Genomic DNA, 22,060 nt, shown 5'->3' with positions numbered 1-22,060 from the left:
TCAGGTTAATTACACCTGCTGATCTGGGATGTATGCTAGTTTGAACTCATTTGGGATACCCTAGGGGCTTCGGGAGGCTGGATGGTCACAGGAGCAACCCCTGGCCAAGGCTCTCCTCCATGCTTTGGTGTTTGCGGTGAAAAGGCTGGGGAGAATATTAGGTGGGCTGATACCAGTTAATTCTTCTCTTATCCGTGGCAAGTGGCTTTTTATCTGTTTGGGTTTTTTCCTTGCAGTTCTTGTCCCAGTGTAGAGTCAAAGCCATGGCAGCTGAGTTCGGTACAGCTCGGTGGCAGGAGGCAGCTCAAAGCCTGGCTTAGCTCTGTGTGCATAAACTGGAGACTGGAGGGAAAGCAGTTCATTGCTGGAATAAAAAAAGCAAAGTGACCCAGTGACAATTTTGTAGATAACTTGCTGACGTACTTTGCACGGCCAACCCTGTTCCTCACCCTCCGTTCCAGCCCTGGCCTGTGTGACGTTCACAGGCTGACGGTTTTCTCTCTGAAACTGTCACTTCTGTGCTTAGTCTGTCAGGATCCCCAACCTGAATGTTTGCTGAAGGTGGGGAAAGCAGATGACGTTTTTCTGTCTGCCTAAGAGTTATCGAAAGAGATTTGAGAGAACAATGCAGCGTGGGGTGGGGTAAAAAATTCAGTAAGACTCCCCTTCCTTTCTATGGGAACCTTGGCATCGAGTTGTGCAGTTTACAGTAGTGATATCTCCCTGCAGCTTAGAAATCAGAGAGTCATTTTAATATAATAGAGAGTTTGATGGGGCCATGGGGAGATGTAACGAGCTGCAGCTATTGCCCATCAGTTGCTTTTGGCTCTGAATATGATGTCGAACTTATAAGTGACTGGATATGGGTTTGTATTCCTCTTTTTGAGATTAAAAACTGAATTAAATACCTGGGCAATATGTAGTGTTGAGTATTTCTGTATTGGTGGAGCATTAGGAGTCTTGAGAAAGACATTGTCTTCCATGGGCAGGAACCTCTGAGCTCTGCACACAAGGTGTGCGTTTCAGGGCTGTTGTCAACAGCAAGAGCTCTCAGCAAGATGGTGAATAATTCACTGTCAGCAAGTTCATGTGCGGTACAAACATTTTGGCTGTATTTTGAATTTGATAGTTGAGTTTCAGAAATCTACTTATTTTCTGAGATTCTTTGGACATGTGGGGTTAATGCTAGAATATTAGTTTGCTGTTGGATGCTGCAGGTGCTAACATGCAATAATTGAGCAAAAATTCTTGGGCTTGGGGAAAATGTTGAGTCTTAGCATAAATTCCTGGGGTGCGATTACTGTTTGAAATAGATGGCCTCACAACTTGCACAGAATGATGAGCTACTCGAATTCTGGCTATACAGGAATAAATGACCAAAGATCATTACAAAGAGAGATACCTACAATTTAAATGAAACCAACATAGAATTTCACAAGTGTTAATAATAACTGTGCTTTGTTCCGTTCCTCCTTCCAATTCGTTCATTGAAAGATGTAGACTGTAGTCATCACTGTGTGAAACAGAAGTCATTTTATTTAAATCTTAGTTCCGTGCCTGAACTTATTACCTCTCAGTTATTGCCCTTTCTCAATCTGTGTTGTCAAGCACATGCCCTGTGTCTTAATTTATGTGCACTCACCTTTGGCGTGAACCCAGCTAAATGTTGGCAGCACTTGGCTGTGCTCAAGATAAGCCTGAAAGGGGAATGAACGTGCCCGGAGGGGCTGTGGAGTCTCCTTCTCTGGAGACATTCAAACCCGCCTGGATACCTTCCTGTGTTACCTGCTCTGGTGACCCTGCTTGAGCAGGTGGGTTGGACTGGATGATCTCCAGAGGTCCCTTCAACCCCAACCAGCCTGTGGTTCTGTGCTGCATTCAGTGATGGGAGTTACGCCGGGTTGAAGAGGGAGTTGGCATTTTGACTTTGACCATGTGGAAATGCGAAGTTTTGGAATTTTTTATTTGAAACAGCGGGTAAATGTGAGTTCAGCTGTTTTGTTTACCTGTAGGACTGCTGTGCATACATAGTGCAGGTGTCTTCATATATAGTGTATGCTTATGCCAGTGGAGATTGCTGCTTTTCTTCCATCCCCGCTCAGAGGCTTTAAAATTGGCTTCCCCACAACTGTTCAGTTAAATCTCCTTTTGCTTTCTGGCTTTGCCTATGCTTCTTTGTTTTAATAGAAGATTTATTTCTTCTCTGCACTATGTTAGTGAGTATTTCTTTCCCTCTTCTTAATATCTTTCTGCCCCTGCTGTAGATCAAATACTGCACGGCTGGAGCTGAGCGAGGCTGCACCAAGTTAGAATTACAGAATCACAGAATGTCCCGAGTTGAAAGGGACCCATGAAGATCGAGTCTAACTTGATGTTAATCTCAAGTTAAACCTGGCCTCTTACTGCCTCTGCCAGGGTTTTAAATAGAGCATTGCTGTCTTGCACAGTGAATGTGCTGTCCTTCAGCTTGAGGAGAAATAAATGTAAAGCCCTGGTTTCTCTCTCTGGGGGAAATACTATTGATAGTAAATCTGTATTGGGAGCAAGTGGTGGGAAGGTCTGTTGGTGCAACTCTGGGAGCTTCCTGGGGTGGGTGCATCTCTGCACCCCTTGTGTTACTGTAGGAGGGGAAGCTCTGCTCACTCTTGGCATCTTGCAGCTTTTTCATTGTCATGGCCATGGATTGCTCTGCTGCCGCTTTCGTTTCCCCACAGGTTTCCCAACCAGAACAAAGCTGATGGAATTCTCCCTTAGTGGTTTCACTGCTGCTCGCAGTGTTTGTACCAGTGTCACTGTGCCACGGTGCTGTTTGCATTTGTGCTGAGTAGTGCTAAAGCACCTGAGTGATCTTCATGCTGATCCAGGGCTGTAACTTCACTTCTAGTATCATTAACATTTGCAACACTCTTCCTGCAGTACTGGGCTGGGTAGATGACAATTTGCTATGAAACCTTTCTCCTTACTGTAGGTGAGCAGATTTTTTTGGTCCTCTCTGTGGCAGTACTAGGAATGTCCGAGCCCCATTATGAATTCCCTTTGGTTTTATTAATGCTATTTGGAACTGTCAGCATGGATTGCACCTTCCATTCTATAGCAGAAATTTGACACATAGTGGGGAGATGGCTTGAAGAACTGTGACCCTATTCAAGGACCATTAATATTGCATTATTTCACTCTTCCTGAATCATGGGGCTTGTACCAGGAAGACTTTTGACATGTAGTGGACTCTAAGTCCTGTTTGGAGAGAGAAGTATTCCCATCCCATACTGAGCTGGCTGCAAATTGAAGAGTAGGCTTTTTTCCTAGCTTGTTTTTTTAGAAGATGCTTATTCTTTGCAAGAGGACTCTGTTTTCACTGGAGACATCAAATGAGGTGGAGAAAATAGAGGCATAACTTTGCCTTCATAGCAAATGGACCAAACAATGCAAGATCAGTCAGAGTTTGCAATCTGGTGTTTATTTTCTGGCTTAATTAGATCTGTATCTGCCCCATGTTCTGTAAGAACGCTTAGGAAATTTTATTGCCAGTTTTGTGGCTTCGTGTTTTATTGCTGTATTGTCCTTGGAATGAGTAACCACAAAGCAGGGCTCCCACAGTTCTTTGGCATAAGGTTGTCAAAGAATTGAGGCATGTGGAGATGGAGGTTTTTGTCCCTGTGCCTGCAGTGGAAGCTGTGAATAGAGTCTGTGTTAGGAAGTTTTAAAGATCTCCTGGGCTTTGGGTGTCCTGTCTGTGATCTGCAGTGAGGACCATTGTCGTCACATCTATGACCGATAGACCTTGGTATACGTGTGTAATTCCACAGCTGGATCTTCTGCTCGTTGTTATAGACATATAATTCCATAAAAATATGTTGAATGGAGCAAACTGCTGCTTCTGCAAGCTAATCACAACAGGTTGATTTATTAGGTTGGTGTAGGAGAAACCCTTGGAGAGATCATGCCAGGGCCCACAGGACATGGTTCTGAATTATTATTATTATATATATTTTCTTTTTCCTGAAACTGGATACCTGGAGCCTGAAAGCCACTGCTGGGTCCAGATCAGCCTTGCAGGGAAGTGTTTTGTGTGCATTGTTCATAAGAGGAAAACCCGGGGGCACAATTATAAACAGAGCCTGCGTCATGAGCGGCTTTCTGGCACCACGCTCCCGATAGCAGAGGATGGATTCCAGATCTCGCTTAAAAATAGAGAGGTCGTGTGTGTGTGTGTGTTGGGGAAGGGTGAGAGGAGAGGGGAGGGTTGTGCAGAGGTGTCCAGCTGAGCCTGATCTAATGCTGGGAGAGACTTGGGAGTGCGACTTATGGGGGCAGGTTCAGGATTTCTTCGGCTTTAGAAGAGTTAACTAAGGAGGGAATGGTGTTGCTGCCTTGATTATCTACTGGGAAGTTATAGAAGAGATGAATCTGGACTCTGCAGAGATGTGCGATGAAAGGCTGGAGCTGTGAGCAATGTTGGGAAATCTCATTAAATAGTGAGGTGAAAAAAAGCCTTACCATGTGGGCGATCAAGCACAGGAACAGCCAAAAATGTTGTGGAAGTATCTATTAAATATACTCAAAATTAGGTTGAATTTGATGCTGAGGAACCTGATTCACACACCTGATTTGGGATTTGACCCTGCTTTTAGCAGGAGAGTGGACTAAAGGCCTCCAGGGCTTTCTTCCAACTTGAATTGTTTCTAACATTCATTTGATGCTGGAAGTGTTTCCTCTACAGAGGGGATTTGATACAACATTAAGATGAAGTCTGATGCTCTGAGCCTGTAATGGAAAATGTCCCTTGTTGATTGAAACAGTTGTGTGAGTTTTCTCATCTCTCAGGGTACCTGAAACTCAGTTTCCAGTAGTGGGATGGATTTGAAGCTTGGGCAGCACTGTGTTTTTGTGTTCTTTCTATGTAGCTGCTTAAAATTGCCATTGCATGTGATGGGGTAATACTGTTCTAGAGCCAAGATTTGCTATTTGTCTTGTGATCATTTGGCCTGGCCATTTGCATTGCTGAAGCAGATATCTCTGCCAAAAGGACCTCCGGCTTCGATTGCGCTTGCTTGGGAGGAGGCATCAGTGCAATTCATCCCACTCTTACTGGGAGAGCTGCGGTGTCCTTATGTGGCTGCGAAGATTTGGTTCTCTTTGAAAACAAAGTGTATATCAATGTGCCATGTCCTCAGGTTAGTCTTTTTGCTCTTCCAAATAGCCTTGAAGTCATTGGTTTTCACCCACTTGAACAAAGATCTGAGGGTTTATTTTTCTTTTTAAATTTTATTTATTGTTTTTTAAACAAGCTTCATGTAAGTTATGTGACAAAGTGGCTGCAGAAGAGTGTCCAGTGTCCCATGAAGGCAGCTGGAGGATTTCTGTGGGGAGTTTCTCTCAACTTAAGGAGAAATTCAGGCTGGAGCTCTGGATGCTGAAGGTACAGGGAGCATGATGGATCCAGAGGCCCAAAAGAGATAGCCTGGGAAATCAGGCCTCAGTAACTACGTGCTTGGGGAGTTTTTGGTTTGAGTTGTTTTCATCCTTTCAGAGGTTGGTTTTAGTTCAGAAAGAACCATTTAATCATAGAAATGTGAAAGAAGCAAGGATGAGAAAGGGTATGTTTTCCCCCTTAGGCAATGTTTCCTAAAGCAGGTCATAACCCTCTTATGCAGGAATTTTGCAGCTGCTATCCTGAGGGTTGGAACCCTGTCTGGGAGCCTCCAGAGGCAAAACCAGGGGATATTAAACAAATTCTAATACCCACTCGGGGTCTCTTTCCTCCCTCTCAGCTCTCAACAAAATGATCTGCTTTTCAGGAATAAAGCAGCAAGTGTTTGGCCGTGCCCAGTTTTCATTGTTTTGCTAAGCCGTTCTGCTGGAAGAGATTAACTAGGGAGGGAATTTTTCTCCGAAAGCTGATCTTGAGGGAGGCGGAGGGAAAAGCCTCCCTGCTGACCTTGATCAGTGTGTCTAGAGGTGGGGAGTGAACACGGACTGAGCCCAGGAACATTAACTCAGTGCTGCCTAGTGTGTTGTGGCTGCGCATCTGGTGGGACCAGGGCTGGCTCTGGTCACAGCAGATCTGTTGTGCCCCCCAGCATAAACTGCCTCTTTGGGCTTTTCTTTTACCTCATTGAAAGTGGTTCAGGGAATTCACTTCACTCCCCACCTTTTCCCATGTAGCTGTTATTGCTCCTAGACTTGAAAATCATACAGTGTCCTGAGTTAGAAGGGACCCACACATATCATCAAGTCCAACTCCTGTCCCTGCACAGGACAACCCCACAGGTCACACCGTGGGTCTGAGGGTGCTGTCCAGTCTCTTGTTGAACACTGTCAGGCTTGGGGCCGTGACACCTCCCTGGGGAGCCTGTTCAGTGTCCAGCACCTCTGGGTGAAGAACCTTTTCCTCATGTCCAACCTAAACCTCCTCTGGCACATCTTCCTGCCATTCCCTCGGGTTCTGTCGTTGGTCACTAAAGAGAAGAGCTCAGTCCTGCCCATCCTCCTCCCCTTGTGAGGAGCTGGAGCCACCATGAGCTCTCCCCTCAGTCTCCTCTTCTCCAGGCTGAACAAACCAAGTGAGTTCAGCCACTTCTCATACAGCTTCCCCTCCAAACCCTTCACCAACTTCATACCCTCTTCTGGACACTCTCCAGTAGCTTTATCTCCTTTTTACCCTGTGTCCCCAGCCCTGCACACAGTGAATGCTCCAGGTGCAGAGCAGAGCAGGACAATCCCCTCCCCGCCCGGCTGGCCGTGCTGTGCTGGGTGCACCAGGACATGGGTCCCTCTTGGCTCCAGGGACACTGTTGGCACATGTTTGTGTAAAAAAAGTCTTGCCAGATTCTTTTCTTTCTTTCCGTTGGTATCATCATCTCTGTCCATGCTTGTCTTCTCTAAGCAAGGTGTTTAGCATCCTTGCTGCAGCTTCTCGTCATTCTTTCTCTTGCCACCCTTGAATATTGTAAAGAAATCGCATGGCTGTGAAGCACCAAGTGGCCATGTTGCTGTGTTTTCTCATCTCGCCAGAGAAGCATGGAAACCCGTCTTTGTTTGGTCTCTGGTAGTGGCAGCAGCTTGCTTGTGGCACATCGTGCTGCAGCTTGGCTTAATCCTTGCTTGAGATGCTTTTGAGATTTCATTGTTTCTCTATAAAGTGCTACGGAGGAGCTGAAAGAAATGCCGAATTAGCAGGAGAGGGGGGAGTGGGGAGAGCAGGTGGCGATCGAACTGAAGAGAGCTGCCAGAGGAGTCGAGCAGCAGGGAATTAAATGGGAGGAGTCTGGAGTTGGGATGATTCCCTGCCATGTGCTTAGAAGGATTTAGTTTGGCCTTTCATTACTGTTCAAATAATGCCACACACCCATGACAGATCGGGTCCCTGTAGGCTGGGGCATTGTCCAAACGCTTAGTGAGAAGCAGTTTTTTTTGCCCTGAAGTCCTAGCTGGCAATGATCAGGCCAACTGGAGGACTGGGAAGGAACTGTAACATGCATAGTCCTGCTTTTAATTAGTCTGTATCTATTGTTTCTGGCAGGAACATCTTAAATAAAACACAAAGCCATTATTTGTGGAGTCACTTCTATAAAACCCCAGACTTAACTGTCATCTTGTGAAAGGTTTGGTCTACAGCTGTGGTATCACATCTGGATAGTGAGACACATCTCTGTGAGTCACACATACACTAGCTGGGTTTAACTGGCACAGAAGTCCTGGTATGGTGTGTTGTGGGGGAGGCAGGTGTGTGCTGAAGCTGTTGGTATCTGAGAAATCCAGAAAGACTCTTTGAGCACAGATACTCCTGAATTGGTGAGGTCCACACAGGTAGCGTTACAGATTAAAAGGTGCACTGTAAAATGAACTGCGGAGTGAGAAGGGTGGTGTGAATTACTGGAGAGAGATGCTACTAAGATGCTGAGGGGTCTGGAGCATCTTTCTAATGAGCAAAGGCTAAGAGATCTGGGTCTGTTCAGCCTGGACAAGAGAAGCTGAGAGGGGATCTCATCCATGTTTATAAATATCTCAAGGGTGGGTGTCAAGAGGATGGACCAGACTCTGTTCAGTGGTGCCCAATGACAGGATGAGGGGCAAAGGGCACAGACTGGAAACACGGGAGGTTCCATCTGAATATGAGGAGGAACTTCTTTCCTTTGAGGTGCCAGAGCCTGGCCCAGGCTGCCCAGAGAGGCTGTAGAGTCTCCTTGTTTGGAGACATTCAAACCCACCTGGACACCTTGCTGTGTGATCTGCTCTGGTGACCCTGCTTGAGCAGGTGGGTTGGACTGGATGATCTCCAGAGGTCCCTTCCAGCCCCAACCGGTCTGTGACTCTGTGATTTAAGACAGTCCTCTGAGGTGTGCAGTCAAATATTGTGACAGCATCCGCCTTGTGTCTCCAGCCTCTGTCTATTACTATGCACCAAGCCATCCAAAGAAAGAAATAATACTTGCACTTTGGATATGTCAGCAGCAATGTTTCTTTTGGGATCTAACTCTTTCCTATCTTTATATTCAGTCATTTTTTGTTTTCATATATTTTCACCCAAAGAAGCAGCAGAAAAATTTAGAGGAGCAGGTACTGGGTGGAGAGGGGCAGGTCAGGACAACCTGGGATTCCAGGTGAGTGGGGAGAGATCTGTGCTGGGGCTGCTGGTTTCCCGTTGGAGTCCTGCACCTCCTACCTGCTGGGGAAGCAACTGTGGGGATGTGTGTGGAGGTTGGATTTGGGGATGTTTTCCCTGCTTAATGTTGTGTATTCAGCCCAACTCAGCTGTCAAAATCTTCTCCCCTTGCTGTTTGAGTCCTTTTTGTTAAATGTCTGCCCACTCTCTTCCATCAACTCCATCTTTTGCTCAAGACTTTGTCTATGGCACTCAAACTTCATTTTCAAAGTCCCTTAAATATTCTTGCCCCCCCCCTTTTCTTCCAAGTGAGCTATATCTGGTAGCTTTTCTACCCTCTATGTATAGTCTGTGAAAAATGTGTGCAAGTAATAAATGACCTCAGCCTTGAACTTCTTAAAAGCCCATTTACTTTGTGAAGTAGTACAGCTTCAGCAACCTCTGCTGCTTTGTGTTCTGCACATTGCTGCCTTCTGCTATTAAAATGTAAACTCTCAAGCGCAGGAGTCACCTGGCAAGCTGAACTTGTTGTCTGGGGTGCACTTGTAATGCCATACAAAGTGAAATTAAACTCCTATATCTCTGCTATAGTGGGTACTGGTTGAAGATTAGAGGAGCAGAAACCATGTCCCTGAGAACCTCGTCTAAACACCTTTTAAACACCTACAAATAGTTTACAAACTATTTGTACTTAACGTGTATTGCAGAACCTGGAAGTGTTATTTATAGTATTAGAATGGAACAATCTGGTAAAATAGGTGTATTATTCCACAATGCAGAATAGTTATCATCTCCCATATCAGTGCAAATGAGCTTGTAAGTTCTGCCTGGGATAATGAACAAAATAGCTGTGTTTAATTTTTAATAGTGTTTTTTGGCAATAGGAAGCTCTTGAGCTGTTTTCTACCTATCCTGCCCCCTTTTTTTATTAAGTTGAATTTATTCCTTTCCAGTGAAATTGGTAAATGCAGGGAATCAAGGCGAAGGTAAAAAGTAAAGCAACAAGGTGTCCTATTGATGAGACATCAATGTTACTGCTGTTTCTGGAAGCCAAAAAATACGGGCTTAACATTAACTGGATTTTAAATCTTACTGTTGCAAACTCCTTTGATATCAAAGGATACAATATTGCTGAGCAGTTTAAATCCAGCGCTCTTATCCATACTTCCAGTAGCTAGAACAACTTGCACATTAAAATGTGATATTTTTTCCCCTATTGGAATACAAATGTTCTCTGGCTGTGGTTTTTGGAGCTGAACAGCATTGAATGAAGCCTGCCTCGTGTCTTCGCATAAAATGAGGAGAGACGAGAACAGCAATTAGTACATAAAAATATTTGAAAAATCTCATTAGTGTTGCTAGCAAAGAGTGTGGCTTGTTCTGATGCTTGGGGTGAACACATGGGGTTAAAAGTCTGTGTGACCTGAGTGGCCTTTGTTTTCAAAGCACATGAGAAGAATCACTGCTCAAAGTAAGCTGGACTGTGGGTTTTTTTCCTGGCTGCGGAGCTGTAATGATTCTTTGAAGGGATCTTAAAGGTCCACTTGTTTCGTCTGGTTAGTCCAGCAGCTCTTGGGCTGGTCTAACCTTAAAGACAGAGTTGGAGTGTTTAGCCTGGAGAAGAGAAGCTCCAGGGAGACTTTAGTGTGGCCTTTGAGGACTTAAAAGGGGCCTGTAAGAAAGATGGGGACAGACTTCTTAGCAGGGCCTGTTGTGATAGGACAAGGGGCGATGGTTTTAAACTAAAGAAGGGGAGATTCAGGGTGGATGTGAGAAATTGTTGCCCCTGAGGGTGGTGAGAGCCTGGCCCAGGTTGCCCAGAGAGGTGGTGGATGAACCATCCCTGGAGACATCCCAGGCCAGGCTGGACGGGACTCTGAGCAACCTGAGCTGGTGAAGATGTCCCTGCTCATGGCAGGGGTGGCACTGGATGAGCTTGGAAGGTCCCTTCAACCCAAACTGTTCTATGATTTGGTGCTGCAGCTGATCTGACGCACTTCATTGCACAGACATGGAGCAGGCAGCGACTGTGGTGTTGCCTTCACTGGGTTTTCACTCTGCTTTCTTAATGAACTGGCACTCATAATTTTGTGGCCTTGCCTCCCTTCCTTTCTGCTGAAATCCCCCAAGATGTTTCTAACTCTCTCTTTTTCACTCACAGGGAGTGGAGCGACTGCAGTGGTGCAGGCGGCTTTCTGCAGTCCGAAGAAGGAGAGGGTGGCAATTAAACGGATCAATCTTGAGAAGTGTCAGACGAGCATGGATGAACTCCTGGTAGGCTATCAACATTGTTGGGGGAGTTGGATTCTGTTTCACATCATCTCCATGTTTCCCAGGTGCCTTAAGGTGCCACCCTGAGGTGATGTGAGAGACTCACCTGGGTGTTCCTGCTCCAGCAGGGGGATTGGACTAGATGATCTTTTGAGGTCCCTTCCAATCCCAAACATAGTGTGATACTGTGTGTGACTGATTTCACTAGAGGCAGTTCAGTTGTCCCAGTTGTGGGCACAGTGCTTAAAATGTTAAAAAGAGCAACTGTTGGAGAACTTGAGGCTGTTTGTTTAGAGCTAAGCACTTTGTATAATCCCTTTGTTGTGAACAGAGTTAGTGTGTAAGCGTTAAGCTCAGCTGTACCCACAGGAACTGTGTGCTTTGAGAGAGATGCAGAGCTTTGTGCTTCCAGAATCTTTAAGGGAATGGTTTTGCTTTCTTTTCCTTTCTCTCAATTCTTTGCGGTGTTTTTCCTTTTACCTGTAAAGAGAAAAACTGAATCAATTACCTCTTGTTCCTAATCTCTTTCTGGCAGTGATGCCAGCTAAGGGATCACTCTGACTTATTTCAGGCTGCCGTATGGAAACCCCCACTAATTCTGAGTTCAGTACAGGAGGTTGAGTCCTTTAGAGCTGTAGCTCTGTAATTTTATTCTGCTGTTTGCCTCTTTTTTGAAGATTTTCTGGATGGCAAACAGCTTCTGGCAGGTAGCCATGGTAACCAGAATGTCCTTTTTCTTATCTGACTTATGTGTTGATGGGTTTTCTCTTTCTTCTTTCCCTGTGTGAGCCGATGCTTCTGTCATGCAGCAGCTGTCCCATCCACCTCATGTGTGCAAAGTCCCTGGTTTTAAGCCAGGCAGAAATAGGCATCCTTGTGAGCACTGAGATGTTTCCACTCAAGGTGATAAAGCTCTTTCGGGTCAAACTTTTCAGAGTAAACATTGGTGAGCAGGGGTTGAGGGAAGATGATGAGATGAGGCCTTATACCACTTTTCCTTTTAAAGCATCTTTCTAGGATTGTATCTAATCCTACCTATCTGTCTTTCCACTTGCATCTTGACAGCTTCTGTGGTGTTGACCCAGGCACTTGTTTTGGTGTTTGTGATTAGAAAGCAAAACAGAGACAGAACTCAGGCATCCTGGCTGGCGTTACACTTGTGTGATCTTTGGGAAGTTGCTTCCACTGCAGTTCCAGTTTTCATCTAATGACTAATGTTATTTTTTTAGTATTATAGGTATCTGCAGATCTGCTCTTGTAAGATAGTGTCGAGGGTTAAGATTGTGGGGTGACGATAAAACCCTGGCAGATGTATTGTTAACCTACTCTCCCCCTCCACTTCCCCCTTTTTCCTCTCCCTCTCCCCCCTTTCTACTAAGAACAGGTGATTGGGAGGGAAAGAAGGACAGAGAGAAGAGAGTTGGAAAAATTAAAGATGTTTTACTAATGCTACTCATAAGAATAGAGAAAATAATACAAATTATACAAAATCAATCTTGAAAGTCCCAGCAGCTGCAGAGCCGGCACCTGAAGTCCTGGACTGGACTCTGAATCCAACCGGAGCTGGATTCAGTCTGTCACCGGCCTCAGTTCGCAGGGACGACTAGCAAGGTCCTCTCCTAATGTCGGCCATAAGCAGAAGGGAAAAAGCAAAAAGGCAAAGGGCCGAGATCCTCGTGATCTCCCACTTTTATATGAAGTATTCATGTGAATTGAATGTTATACACAGTTGGTCAGTTTCTTGGTCACTTGTTTCTTGTCACCCCTCTTGCGAGATGTCTATCCATACTTATCAATAAGTTTGCATTCCATTGCTAGGTTTACCAAAATGTGTCTGGTTCTCCAGGAAAATGCAGTTAATATGAAGGCTTTAGCTGACAGGCAGAATTCACTGAAAGATACACTTGTTTTTAACAAAACCAGGACAGGTGGGAAGGCTCCATCCAAGGTGCCTGTGAAGGGCTGTGTGTAGGCCTCTTAAGATGACCTACACCAAAATGAACCATAAGAGGATTTGACCTCAGAAGGTTGAGATTTCTTGCCTTTTCACAGTTGATCTCTTTGCCTGGCTACCATGCCTTGTTACTCTTCTCCAGTCTTTTATGTGGTTTGTCCATGCTGCTCTGTCTCAGTTTTTATTTCAAACTGTATTGTCATGATGTAGTAATTGAGATTGTTAGTGTTTGAGTAATTGCCAATTCCAGCTAAAAGGGTTAGGTTCAGAAAGATATGCTGCTGAGACTTGGCACGTTATTTTAGATAAGTACTTCTAATTGCATATTTTAAACCTCTGGCTGACCTGTTCCTCACAATGATTTTTCTTGTTATCAGTGAGACTGCGATGAATTGCTGTTGTCAGCTCTCCTAAGCTTCCAGTTTTGTCACCAGATCTAGTGTGATCAGATCTGTTGTGACTGGATCTCTTTGTATAGGTCTGTTGTGAAAGCAAATCTTTTTGTCTTGGCATCATGTGTCCAATACTGTTCATTAATGTCTGGGATAAAGACAGAAGTTTGACATTTTCCCATACCTGGTGTCAGTAAACAGGTTTTTTTCATGACTTGGCTTGTAGCATTTTGTAACAGCAACACAGGTGTTAAATGGCTCCAACTGACAAATTTGGACATGACCTATAAAAATAACGTCTTTAATAGTGAGATATTAGGCCAGGACTCTGTGCAGAAATGTAGAGAGAACTTGATGATGAACTTTTTTCCAGTCAATTCCTTGACTGGTTGAGGTTCTTCCTTTTCAGACTCAGATGAAGTAATAGGTGCCTGGTTCTCCTTTTCTGTGTGCTGTAAAATGCAGATTTTTAGCCTGCATTTTGAAATAAGCCAATGTACCGTGTCTTTAGTTGTGCTCCTGAAGTCTGTAGCTCATCTAGAAAACTTCTACATGGTTTAAGGAGCACAGTAAGTGATTTGAGTCTTATATTTCAGAGGAAAGTGCACAAATCAAGCTCTGGGCAATTTTGGGATAATCTCTCCCCAAACAAGTTCTTGTTTGGACCTGTAACAGTTAAGCTTTACTTATCCAGATTTAAGTTGATCTCTTAATTAGGTTTTTTGAAAATGGAATAAAAATGCAAGTATAGATATTCTTCAACTTAAAATCATGGAAGGGTGTGGGTGAGAAGAGGATGGTTGAGTTTTAGCAGCTTCCTGGGGCAGTGGACACTAAGGACACTGAGATGTGTTGTGTGAAAAAGGGCTTTTGCTGAGTGCGTTTGGAGTTTGTCATTTTAGTAGATGTCACTTCCCAATGTGAGAAGTGAAAGGGTGGATGCTCCTGATTTCCCTGCTCCTGCCTTTTATCTTGTCTCCATACTTGCTTCTTCCTCAACCTTAAATATTCTCAAGCTTTTCAGTCTCTCTGATCACTTTAATTACCATTTTTGACTGCTTGTTATTGCAGGTTTTTTTTTTTTTCTTCCAAATAATGTCAATATAAGTTCTCACTGGTTACAGTGCTTTTATGAAGCAACTACAAAGAGAAATGTGAGTTCATACTTGAGTATGTCATACCCTCCTCCCTGCTTTCTCCTTTCCCCCAGTACACTTAAAAGCATGAATTTGGGCTTTTATTTGATCCATTATTCTTCTATTGTACTGAAAGTATCTGAGCATGACAGTCAGCTCTTGTGTTAGCACTGCCCAGTCATCAGGCACTGGGATAGGAAAGAAAAGATAGGACATAAATGCTTTTCAAAAATTCTTCTTCAGACCAATATACTTCTCTCTTGTAGCAAGCTTGTTTATTCTAGTACTATTATAGATAGGATGAGAGGAAATGGCCTCAGGTTGAGCCAGGGCAGGATTAGATTGAATATTAGGAGAATTTTTTTCTTGGAAAGGGGTGTTGGGTGTTGGAACAGGCTGCCCAGGGCTGTGGTGGAGTCACCATCCCTGGAAGGGTTTAAAAGACACATAGATGTTCTTGGGGACATGGTTTAATACTAGAGTTAGGTTATGGTTGGACTCTATGACCTGGAGGGTCTCTTCCAACCAAAATGGTTCTGTGGTTGCTAGAATCTGCCTAACGAAGAGGGTGAAAATGTTGTTTTGCTTGGGAGAGGGTGGGGAGAGCAGCAAACCGTTCTGCTATCCGTAAGGGTGGCTTGTTTGTTCTGCATCTCTTCCAATGTCCATGCTGCTTAGCGGCTGGTGCTCCTATTTCTTGGGATGGAGGAGAGGAAGGTCAGCTTGGAGCAGGGTTAAGAAATGCAGGGTAAGAAGCTCTGTTGTTGGTCGAATGGATGAGTGACCTTGAGTTTCCTTCAAGCTGCTGTAGCAGCAGGAGCCCAGAGAACCTGGGAGCACCTCCTGGCTCATGGGGATGCCACAGTAATGGTGATGAAGTGATAGGACTTGTCTTGTTAAAGATATTGATCCTTCTCTCTTGATACACAGTGTGGGTGGTCAGGAATAACCTGCACACTTGGCACATGCTGCGTGATGTCTTAGGTTAATGCAATGGTTTAATTTATTGCTGCTACAGAGTATGGAAATGTAGGAAGGACCGATTCTGCATCATGAACAAACAAAGTCAAGGACGTTCAGCTTGTCGGCAGAAGTAATTGCTGTGGAGGACGCAGATGGGCAGGAGTAATGCAGTTTGGACATGTGGCTCTTTCTAGCCGAGCTACTGAATTAGGTGATGTTAGTCAGGAGTTCTGCTTGAGTTTGATCTTTTTCCATGTATATCTTCGAGTGCTCCCAGATATTTCCTGGCAGGCCTGTGGGGTTCAGCTGGAAGGGCAGTACAATAAAGCTTCTAATGGTTCTTGCTCACTGGGGTGACTGGGACTGGGATATCCAGAGTGGTGATCAAATACAGCATTATCCACAACTGGTCTTGGACTTTTTTATTTATTTGTTACTTAAGTTCCACTTTTTACTTGACTTGCAACCCACAGTAGTTAAATTTATGCAACATTTTGATGCGTGTTTGAAACCAGTTTGCTGTGTGGTGTATTTCACAGCTGGACACTTTTGCTCTTCCTTCTCTGCATTGTGGGTTGTTGTTGTATTGCTGCTGTTGCCAGTCCTTGAAACACAGGGGTATGACACATGCCTAAAGCTTTGTTCTTATATAAGTGTTTCCTTGCTTTAAAGAATTATTGATTAAAAGGCCTTAGATCTCTCCTCTGCCCAGCAAACTCTTTGTTTTCATGCAGTTAAAGCTGAGTTAACTTGGTCTTTTTTTCTCCATGCTTTGAGAGTAGCAGGTGATGTGAATTATCTACTTAGCAGTTGAAGTGTTGAATGGTGGAGATGGGAACACAAGCCATGGGCTATTTCACATCAGGCTTTCCCAGCTGGGGACAACTGCTGCCTGTTCAGTTCCTAGAGGTTGAGGAAGGAGCCTGTGGTTTTGCTGCTCCTGGGAAGAGACTTGAAACTCTTCCCAGTCCAGAGACTGGTAGGACTGGGCCTGACATATCTGCAGATAAGAGGAGTCAAGTGAAGATACCGTTGTGGTCAGAGGGCAGTTAAGGAAGCTGAGGGAACAAGTTGAACTGCAGTGAAAACTTCCTGTTGAATTTCATGGCATTGACCTGGGGAGCTTGCTGCCAATAATCAAAGATCAAACGTTGCCTGAGATTAAGTAAATCAACCTGTAGTTGAGAAGGTTAAATTAGATAGGATTTAAAAAAAAGGATTATGAACTCCTATGGTTTAAAGCATAAGCCAGCTGTTAACTGCCCAGGCTTAGTCAGAAGTCTTCCCTCTGGGCAGATAATTGCGTAACTGGTTGTTATAGAGTTTTATACCTTCTTTTGAAGACTTGGGCAGGATATTGAGCTGGCTTTGATCTGACAGAGTGGTTCCTACAAGTGGATTAACCAGACTGGAAGGTGGTTGGGAACAAAGCAGCGGACTGCTATAGAAGTAGTAAAGGCGTTTCTTCTGTGCCTGTTGTCTGATGAGAATTGCCATTATAATTCCATTTCCAGTCCTGAGGACCTTTACACTTGCTCCAGGGAAAACAGTCCCCAGGTTTCAGTGCCAATGTATAATATGTAACTTCTGCATGGTTATTTGATATGCCATGTAGCATGTTTCTTGCATTATAGGACTGTAGCTTTATAGACTACTTTAGCTGGGGACAGGTGGTCTGTGGTGTTTCTCAAAGCAACAACAGAAATGTTAATTTCTGTGCTGATTCAAGTCTTTTTTTTCTTTGGGGAAGTTCAGCATGAACATGAGGATTAGCATGGGTGAAATCCTGAATGTAGAATGTCTCTGGATTGGATGAGTATGAAATGGTGCATGTAAATAACTTCGGAGAGTTTGCAGTTGACTGCGTGGACAAATCACAAATTTAAGGCTCTGCTGAGCTTTTAAAGGTGGGTATTGATCTGTATTGTAAGGGTCAGTGATAAGTTAGCTGGTAACATGGGTAAAGCTGCAAGATGAGTCAGTCACTTGCCTATTTGCTTTGTGGCTAAAACCAAGAAAATATGGGTGTGTATGAATTACTCCCCCATAATAGTTCAAACATCTGCTTGCTTCAGCATGTTGTCACCAACACTGCACACCTGGAGAGGGAGAACAGCCCCTGAATGATGCAGAAAAACAGCTGCTGAAATAGGGAACCGCTGAATGACTTGCCACAGGGGTGGTTTTTTCCCATCAGCTAAGATTTATGGATGAAACCTTTTTATTCCTTTCAGACTTGTTCCTTTGCCAGTGTTGCTCTGGATTAGCTCATCTAACCCCTTTTTAATTGTGTCTCTTGTAGCCACATCTTGAGGGTAAAGAACTGAACTGGATAATTGCAGAATCAGAGTGGTTGGGGTTGGAAGGGACCTCTGGAGATCATCCAGTCCAACCCACCTGCTCAAGCAGGGTCACCAGAGCAGATCACACAGGAAGGTGTCCAGGTGGGTTTGAATGTCTCCAGAGAAGGAGACTCCACAGCCTCTCTGGGCAGCCTGGGCCAGGCTCTGGCACCTCAAAGGAAAGAAGTTTCTCCTCATATTCAGATGGAACCTCCTGTGTTTCAGTCTGTGCCCCTTGCCCCTCATAATCTGGAATTAGAAGTTGGATTATAATCTCTCATTTTGACTTCTGTGCTCTTTATCTCCTTCAAAAAAATGCCTCTGAAGTTGATTGTGGTAGGGGAACATTGGTAAAAAGAGGAAATGCTATTCTCAAATTTACAGCATTTTAGTTAAACAATTAGGATTTCACTTGGAGTACAATTTGAACAGTTAGAGCTGCCTGAAGGACTGGAGCTCTAAATCCTGCTTTAAAAGGATGACAAAGAGCTTCAAGACCTTGTGCCTCAAGATCTCTCATCTGAGAGCTAAGTTCTTTCCCAGCTGTAGCTGGAGCATTGGTGTATCCAAGGGGAGATCATGTCTGACCTGCTTTGATTTCCGCCCAGGCGCGTTTCCCCTCCCCAGTTCTCTTATGGCCATGGTTGCCTTCAAACAGGGTAATGAGTTGACCTATTTCTGGATTCCTCTGAAGCTGCAGGTAACCACATGAAAGCAGAATACTGCTGTGTTGTATCTCTGGAGTTCATGTCAACACGTTGGAAGTAAAACTAAACAAAGCACAATTTTCATCTATAGATTTGAGAGCATGTGTCTTTGAAACAAGCCTTGGGGCAGATGAACACAAAGAGTAGGTGATGATATGAACAGAAAATACCAGTAAGGAAGTTTAGCTGGTAGCTTAAATACAGCGTTAGCTGCTTTGTATCTCTCCTATCAACTCAGAGTTCAGTTTTGTGTCAGCAGGAAATAAACCCCCTTCTGAAATAGCATATCTCCATGACTGACTTAGAGGAGACTAATAGGTTTCTTATGATTCTAAATTATACTTCACAGCAGTTATTTTAGTGTTTTGGAAGCCTTGAAATGCTTTTATTGCCCACGAAGTACTGAAAACATTCATCAGAACCCTTAAGGAAAGACGCGGAAACCTTTATAGCTAATGCTGATCTGTTTGCTTTTGGTATTTGACAGTGCAGATCTTTAATATCTAGTCTGGGATGTAACAATCTCCAAACCATTGCCAGTGTCTAGAGAGATTTTTATCAGGAGTTCTTGCTCCCTAGCTGAGCAGAAAGTGGTTTCATTTATGGATCCTGAACTGGGGAACTGGCACTAAGGCTGGGTCTAACTGGAGCCAGATGTCAGTGTGAGCGATGGGATGGAAGAGCTGAGCTGTGGATGGTCTGAGGGGTCTGTATCAAGTCACCCATGACCATGAACAGAGTGGGAATAAAGCAAAGTTTCCAGTTTAGAACTTGCATGTAGCAGCCCAAGGAAATTCTGATGTTTAGCACTGACTTTATGACAGATTTGTGGAATTTGCTGAGATTTTTTTAGGAGTCTTACCATATAGTTTTGATGATGGTCAAAGTGAGTGGAGCACAGTTGTAACTTGGTTATTTCTTCTTTGTGTAATTTGGGCGTAGCAGCCTTGTTACTAAGCAGGTAGGGAAGGGAAATCTTTGCCTGCTATGACTTAATGTTTGAGGAGTAGTAAACTCTCTGAATAACTTTAGAAACCATATTAAAACTGTGCCTACTATACACATAAAGACTGCTGTTGCATTTGGTTCCATCCTGTTCCCTTTTGCTCCAAGGATGCTTTGAGCAGAGCTCCCCAGTGATCCTTGACTGGGATTCCTGCTTTAACTACAGCTCTTCAGCCTTTGCGTTTATTTGTTCTCCTGTTGTATGTGCGACAGGTTTGGCTTGGTTTCAATTACACAAGGAAGCATTTGAACCTCAAAGCCCATTGTGATTTGCCACCATCAGTTAAAACAATTGTATATATTGACCCTCCAGGATGTTGGTACCTTGTGTAGGGGTGAAGATGAATGAAGCTTTGACATAGCTGGTGTGAGAATAGCCTAGAAAACTTATTAAAAATAGGGTGGGGGTCTGTAGGGGAGAGGGCAAGTCTGCCTAGCTGCTGCTCTTTCTTACTGGTAATAATGTAAAAACACAGGAAATAATGAGCTGTGATGCAATTAATTATTCAGAGCTGTGTGAGAAATGGTTCAATCTGCCTGTTGCACATTGTCGAGCTGACAGAGGTGTTTAGTTGTATAGATCAGGTTTGCAATTACTTATTTTTCCTCTCTGTGCACTGAAGTATATGACAGACTTGGGATTTGCTTCTTTTTAAACTGTTTTTCCCAGCCCATGGAGCAGAGTATGATAATGCACAAGAGAAGTAGTTCTTGGAAAATAAGATAGTAACTAAGCATCACAGAACACATGCAAAATGCTGTAGTACAGCGCTGCTTGAGTGGCAAAGATTTGATCCATGTTTAGGCTCTTAACATAAACTTGGTCCAGACTTTGTTTCACGGTGTCCTGAATTCCAGTGGGATACACTAAATATATATATAAAATATGTAATGTTTGTGTATGTTTCTTGTACTGCCTTCTTGATCTCCTTGGGAGCTGATTCAGAAGATTTTTAGTGGTCTAGATCAGAAAGGATAAAACCAGCTGCTCGGGATCATTTCTGAGCTGGATTTGGGGCAGGTCTGGCTCATCTGGGGATTAACTGGTCAGCGTCCTGCTTGCTGCTTTTCGCAGGTTTCCTATGGTGTCGCTTGTGCATATGTGACTTTCTTTAATTGTCAGAAAGAAGTTGGGCACTTGAGTTTCCTTGCATGTTTAAAAGAGTAAAATTAATTTAAAGCCTTGAGCTGAATGCAAATTTCAGCCTTAGGGTCCAAGACTGTGTATGGTTTACAGATCCCTTAACTAAGGGCTCAATCTGGTGCTCTAAGCAAGTCCAGAAAGACCCCAGGGTAAGAAAATGAGTTCAGAACTCTGAGCTCAATGAGTTTTGGAAAGGTTGTGTGAATCAAATGTTGGATTTATGTTTATAGACAGCAGCCCAGAGCTTCCCAACCAGCCAGGTTATGGGCAAGGAATATGACAGGGCACAAAAACCAGTTGGTGAGTCTGACCCGTGTTATCCAGGGCCCTCGTTTCCATCTATCCCTTGGTAGAACTTTGAAGGAAGGCAGTAAAAAGAACATTCTTGTTGGCATCTTTGGCTGTTGAGGGGCTTTCCTGCATTGCAAAGAAACCCAACTAGAAGGTAGTAAAAACTCCAAAGATGCTGATTTATTTCCTTTTTGAAAAATAGCTTGCCACAAGTGTTTGCAAGGAAGGGAGCTGGAACTGTCAGAGTAAGCAGAGGATATTGTTTCAGGCTGTATTTATTTTCATGGGGTGTTTCTTAGTCAGAGTAGGCTATACTGAGATGAATAACCTGCTCCCCACTCTTCAAATATCCTTTCCTGTTTAGAAGGATTCTTCTTTAATCTGCTCATTGGAGTTTCCTGGAAAGTTGGTGCCTTTTCTGGAGAAGCAGAAAAAGGAGCCAATTGCATTTGATTCCTCAAATGCACTTGCTCCCTGAAAAGTATTATTAAAGTGAATAAATCAACTTTAGCATGTTTCTTTGTAGCTGTGATTACCAGTTAAACCTTTGCCAAGGGGAAAGCAGTTTGTCTTCATGCTGTGCTGGGTCACAAGCAGAGCTTTGTGCATGGGGAGGAGAAGAATATGCGACACCTGTGGGGTGTCCTAGACATGGGTGAGACCTTCTCAGAGCTTCCTTTTGCACTTTGGTACCAGGGAGGTCTTGTGTTTAGAAGGAGGAAAGGATCAGGGTGTGAAGAGCCTTTGCTTTCCTCCTTTCTTGTGTATTGGAGGTCAGGAGGAGGGAGGTGACAGTGAGCAATGACCAAACCTTTGAACAGTGAGTGACATCTGAGTGTTCAGTGAGGGAATGTCTTAGTTAAGAGAAGGAGTTCAGGATGTCAGGGATGAGTGTCTGTCATGGGTGATGCTGGAGGGGACAACTTGATGGGTTGAGAGGCTTGGCTGAAGCTTCCAGCTTGACTGAAGCACAAGGCCCAGCTGGGTGTAGTGCAGGGTGCTAGGCTTGGCCTAGTGGATCATTTTACAGACTCAGAGTGGTTGGGGTTGAAGGGACCTCTGGAGATCATCCAGTCCAACCCACCTGCTCAAGCAGGTTCACCAGAGCAGATCACACAGGAAAGTGTCCAGGTGGGTTTGAATGTCTCCAGAGAAGATGACTCCACAGCCTCTCTGGACAGCCTGGGCCAGGCTCTGGCACCTCAAAGGAAAGAAGTTTCTCCTCATGTTCAGATGGAACCTCCTGTGTT

General features: G+C 44.1%; 1 protein-coding gene across 1 annotated transcript in view; it reads left to right on the top strand.

Annotated features, from left to right (window-relative positions):
• The window catches only part of OXSR1 (oxidative stress responsive kinase 1), a 102,395-nt gene that overhangs the window by 10,199 nt on the left and 70,136 nt on the right, over nucleotides 1-22,060 (top strand). Inside the window, exon 2 of the mRNA XM_080339339.1 lies at nucleotides 10,767-10,879. Within this exon, the coding sequence (XP_080195465.1) occupies nucleotides 10,767-10,879 (113 nt within the window). The remainder of the gene's footprint in view (nucleotides 1-10,766; nucleotides 10,880-22,060) is intronic.

The sequence above is a fragment of the Nesoenas mayeri genome, assembly GCF_963082525.1.
Source record: "Nesoenas mayeri genome assembly, chromosome: 2".
Classification (NCBI taxonomy): Eukaryota; Metazoa; Chordata; class Aves; order Columbiformes; family Columbidae; genus Nesoenas; species Nesoenas mayeri.
This window is presented reverse-complemented; position numbering and strand designations above follow the sequence as displayed.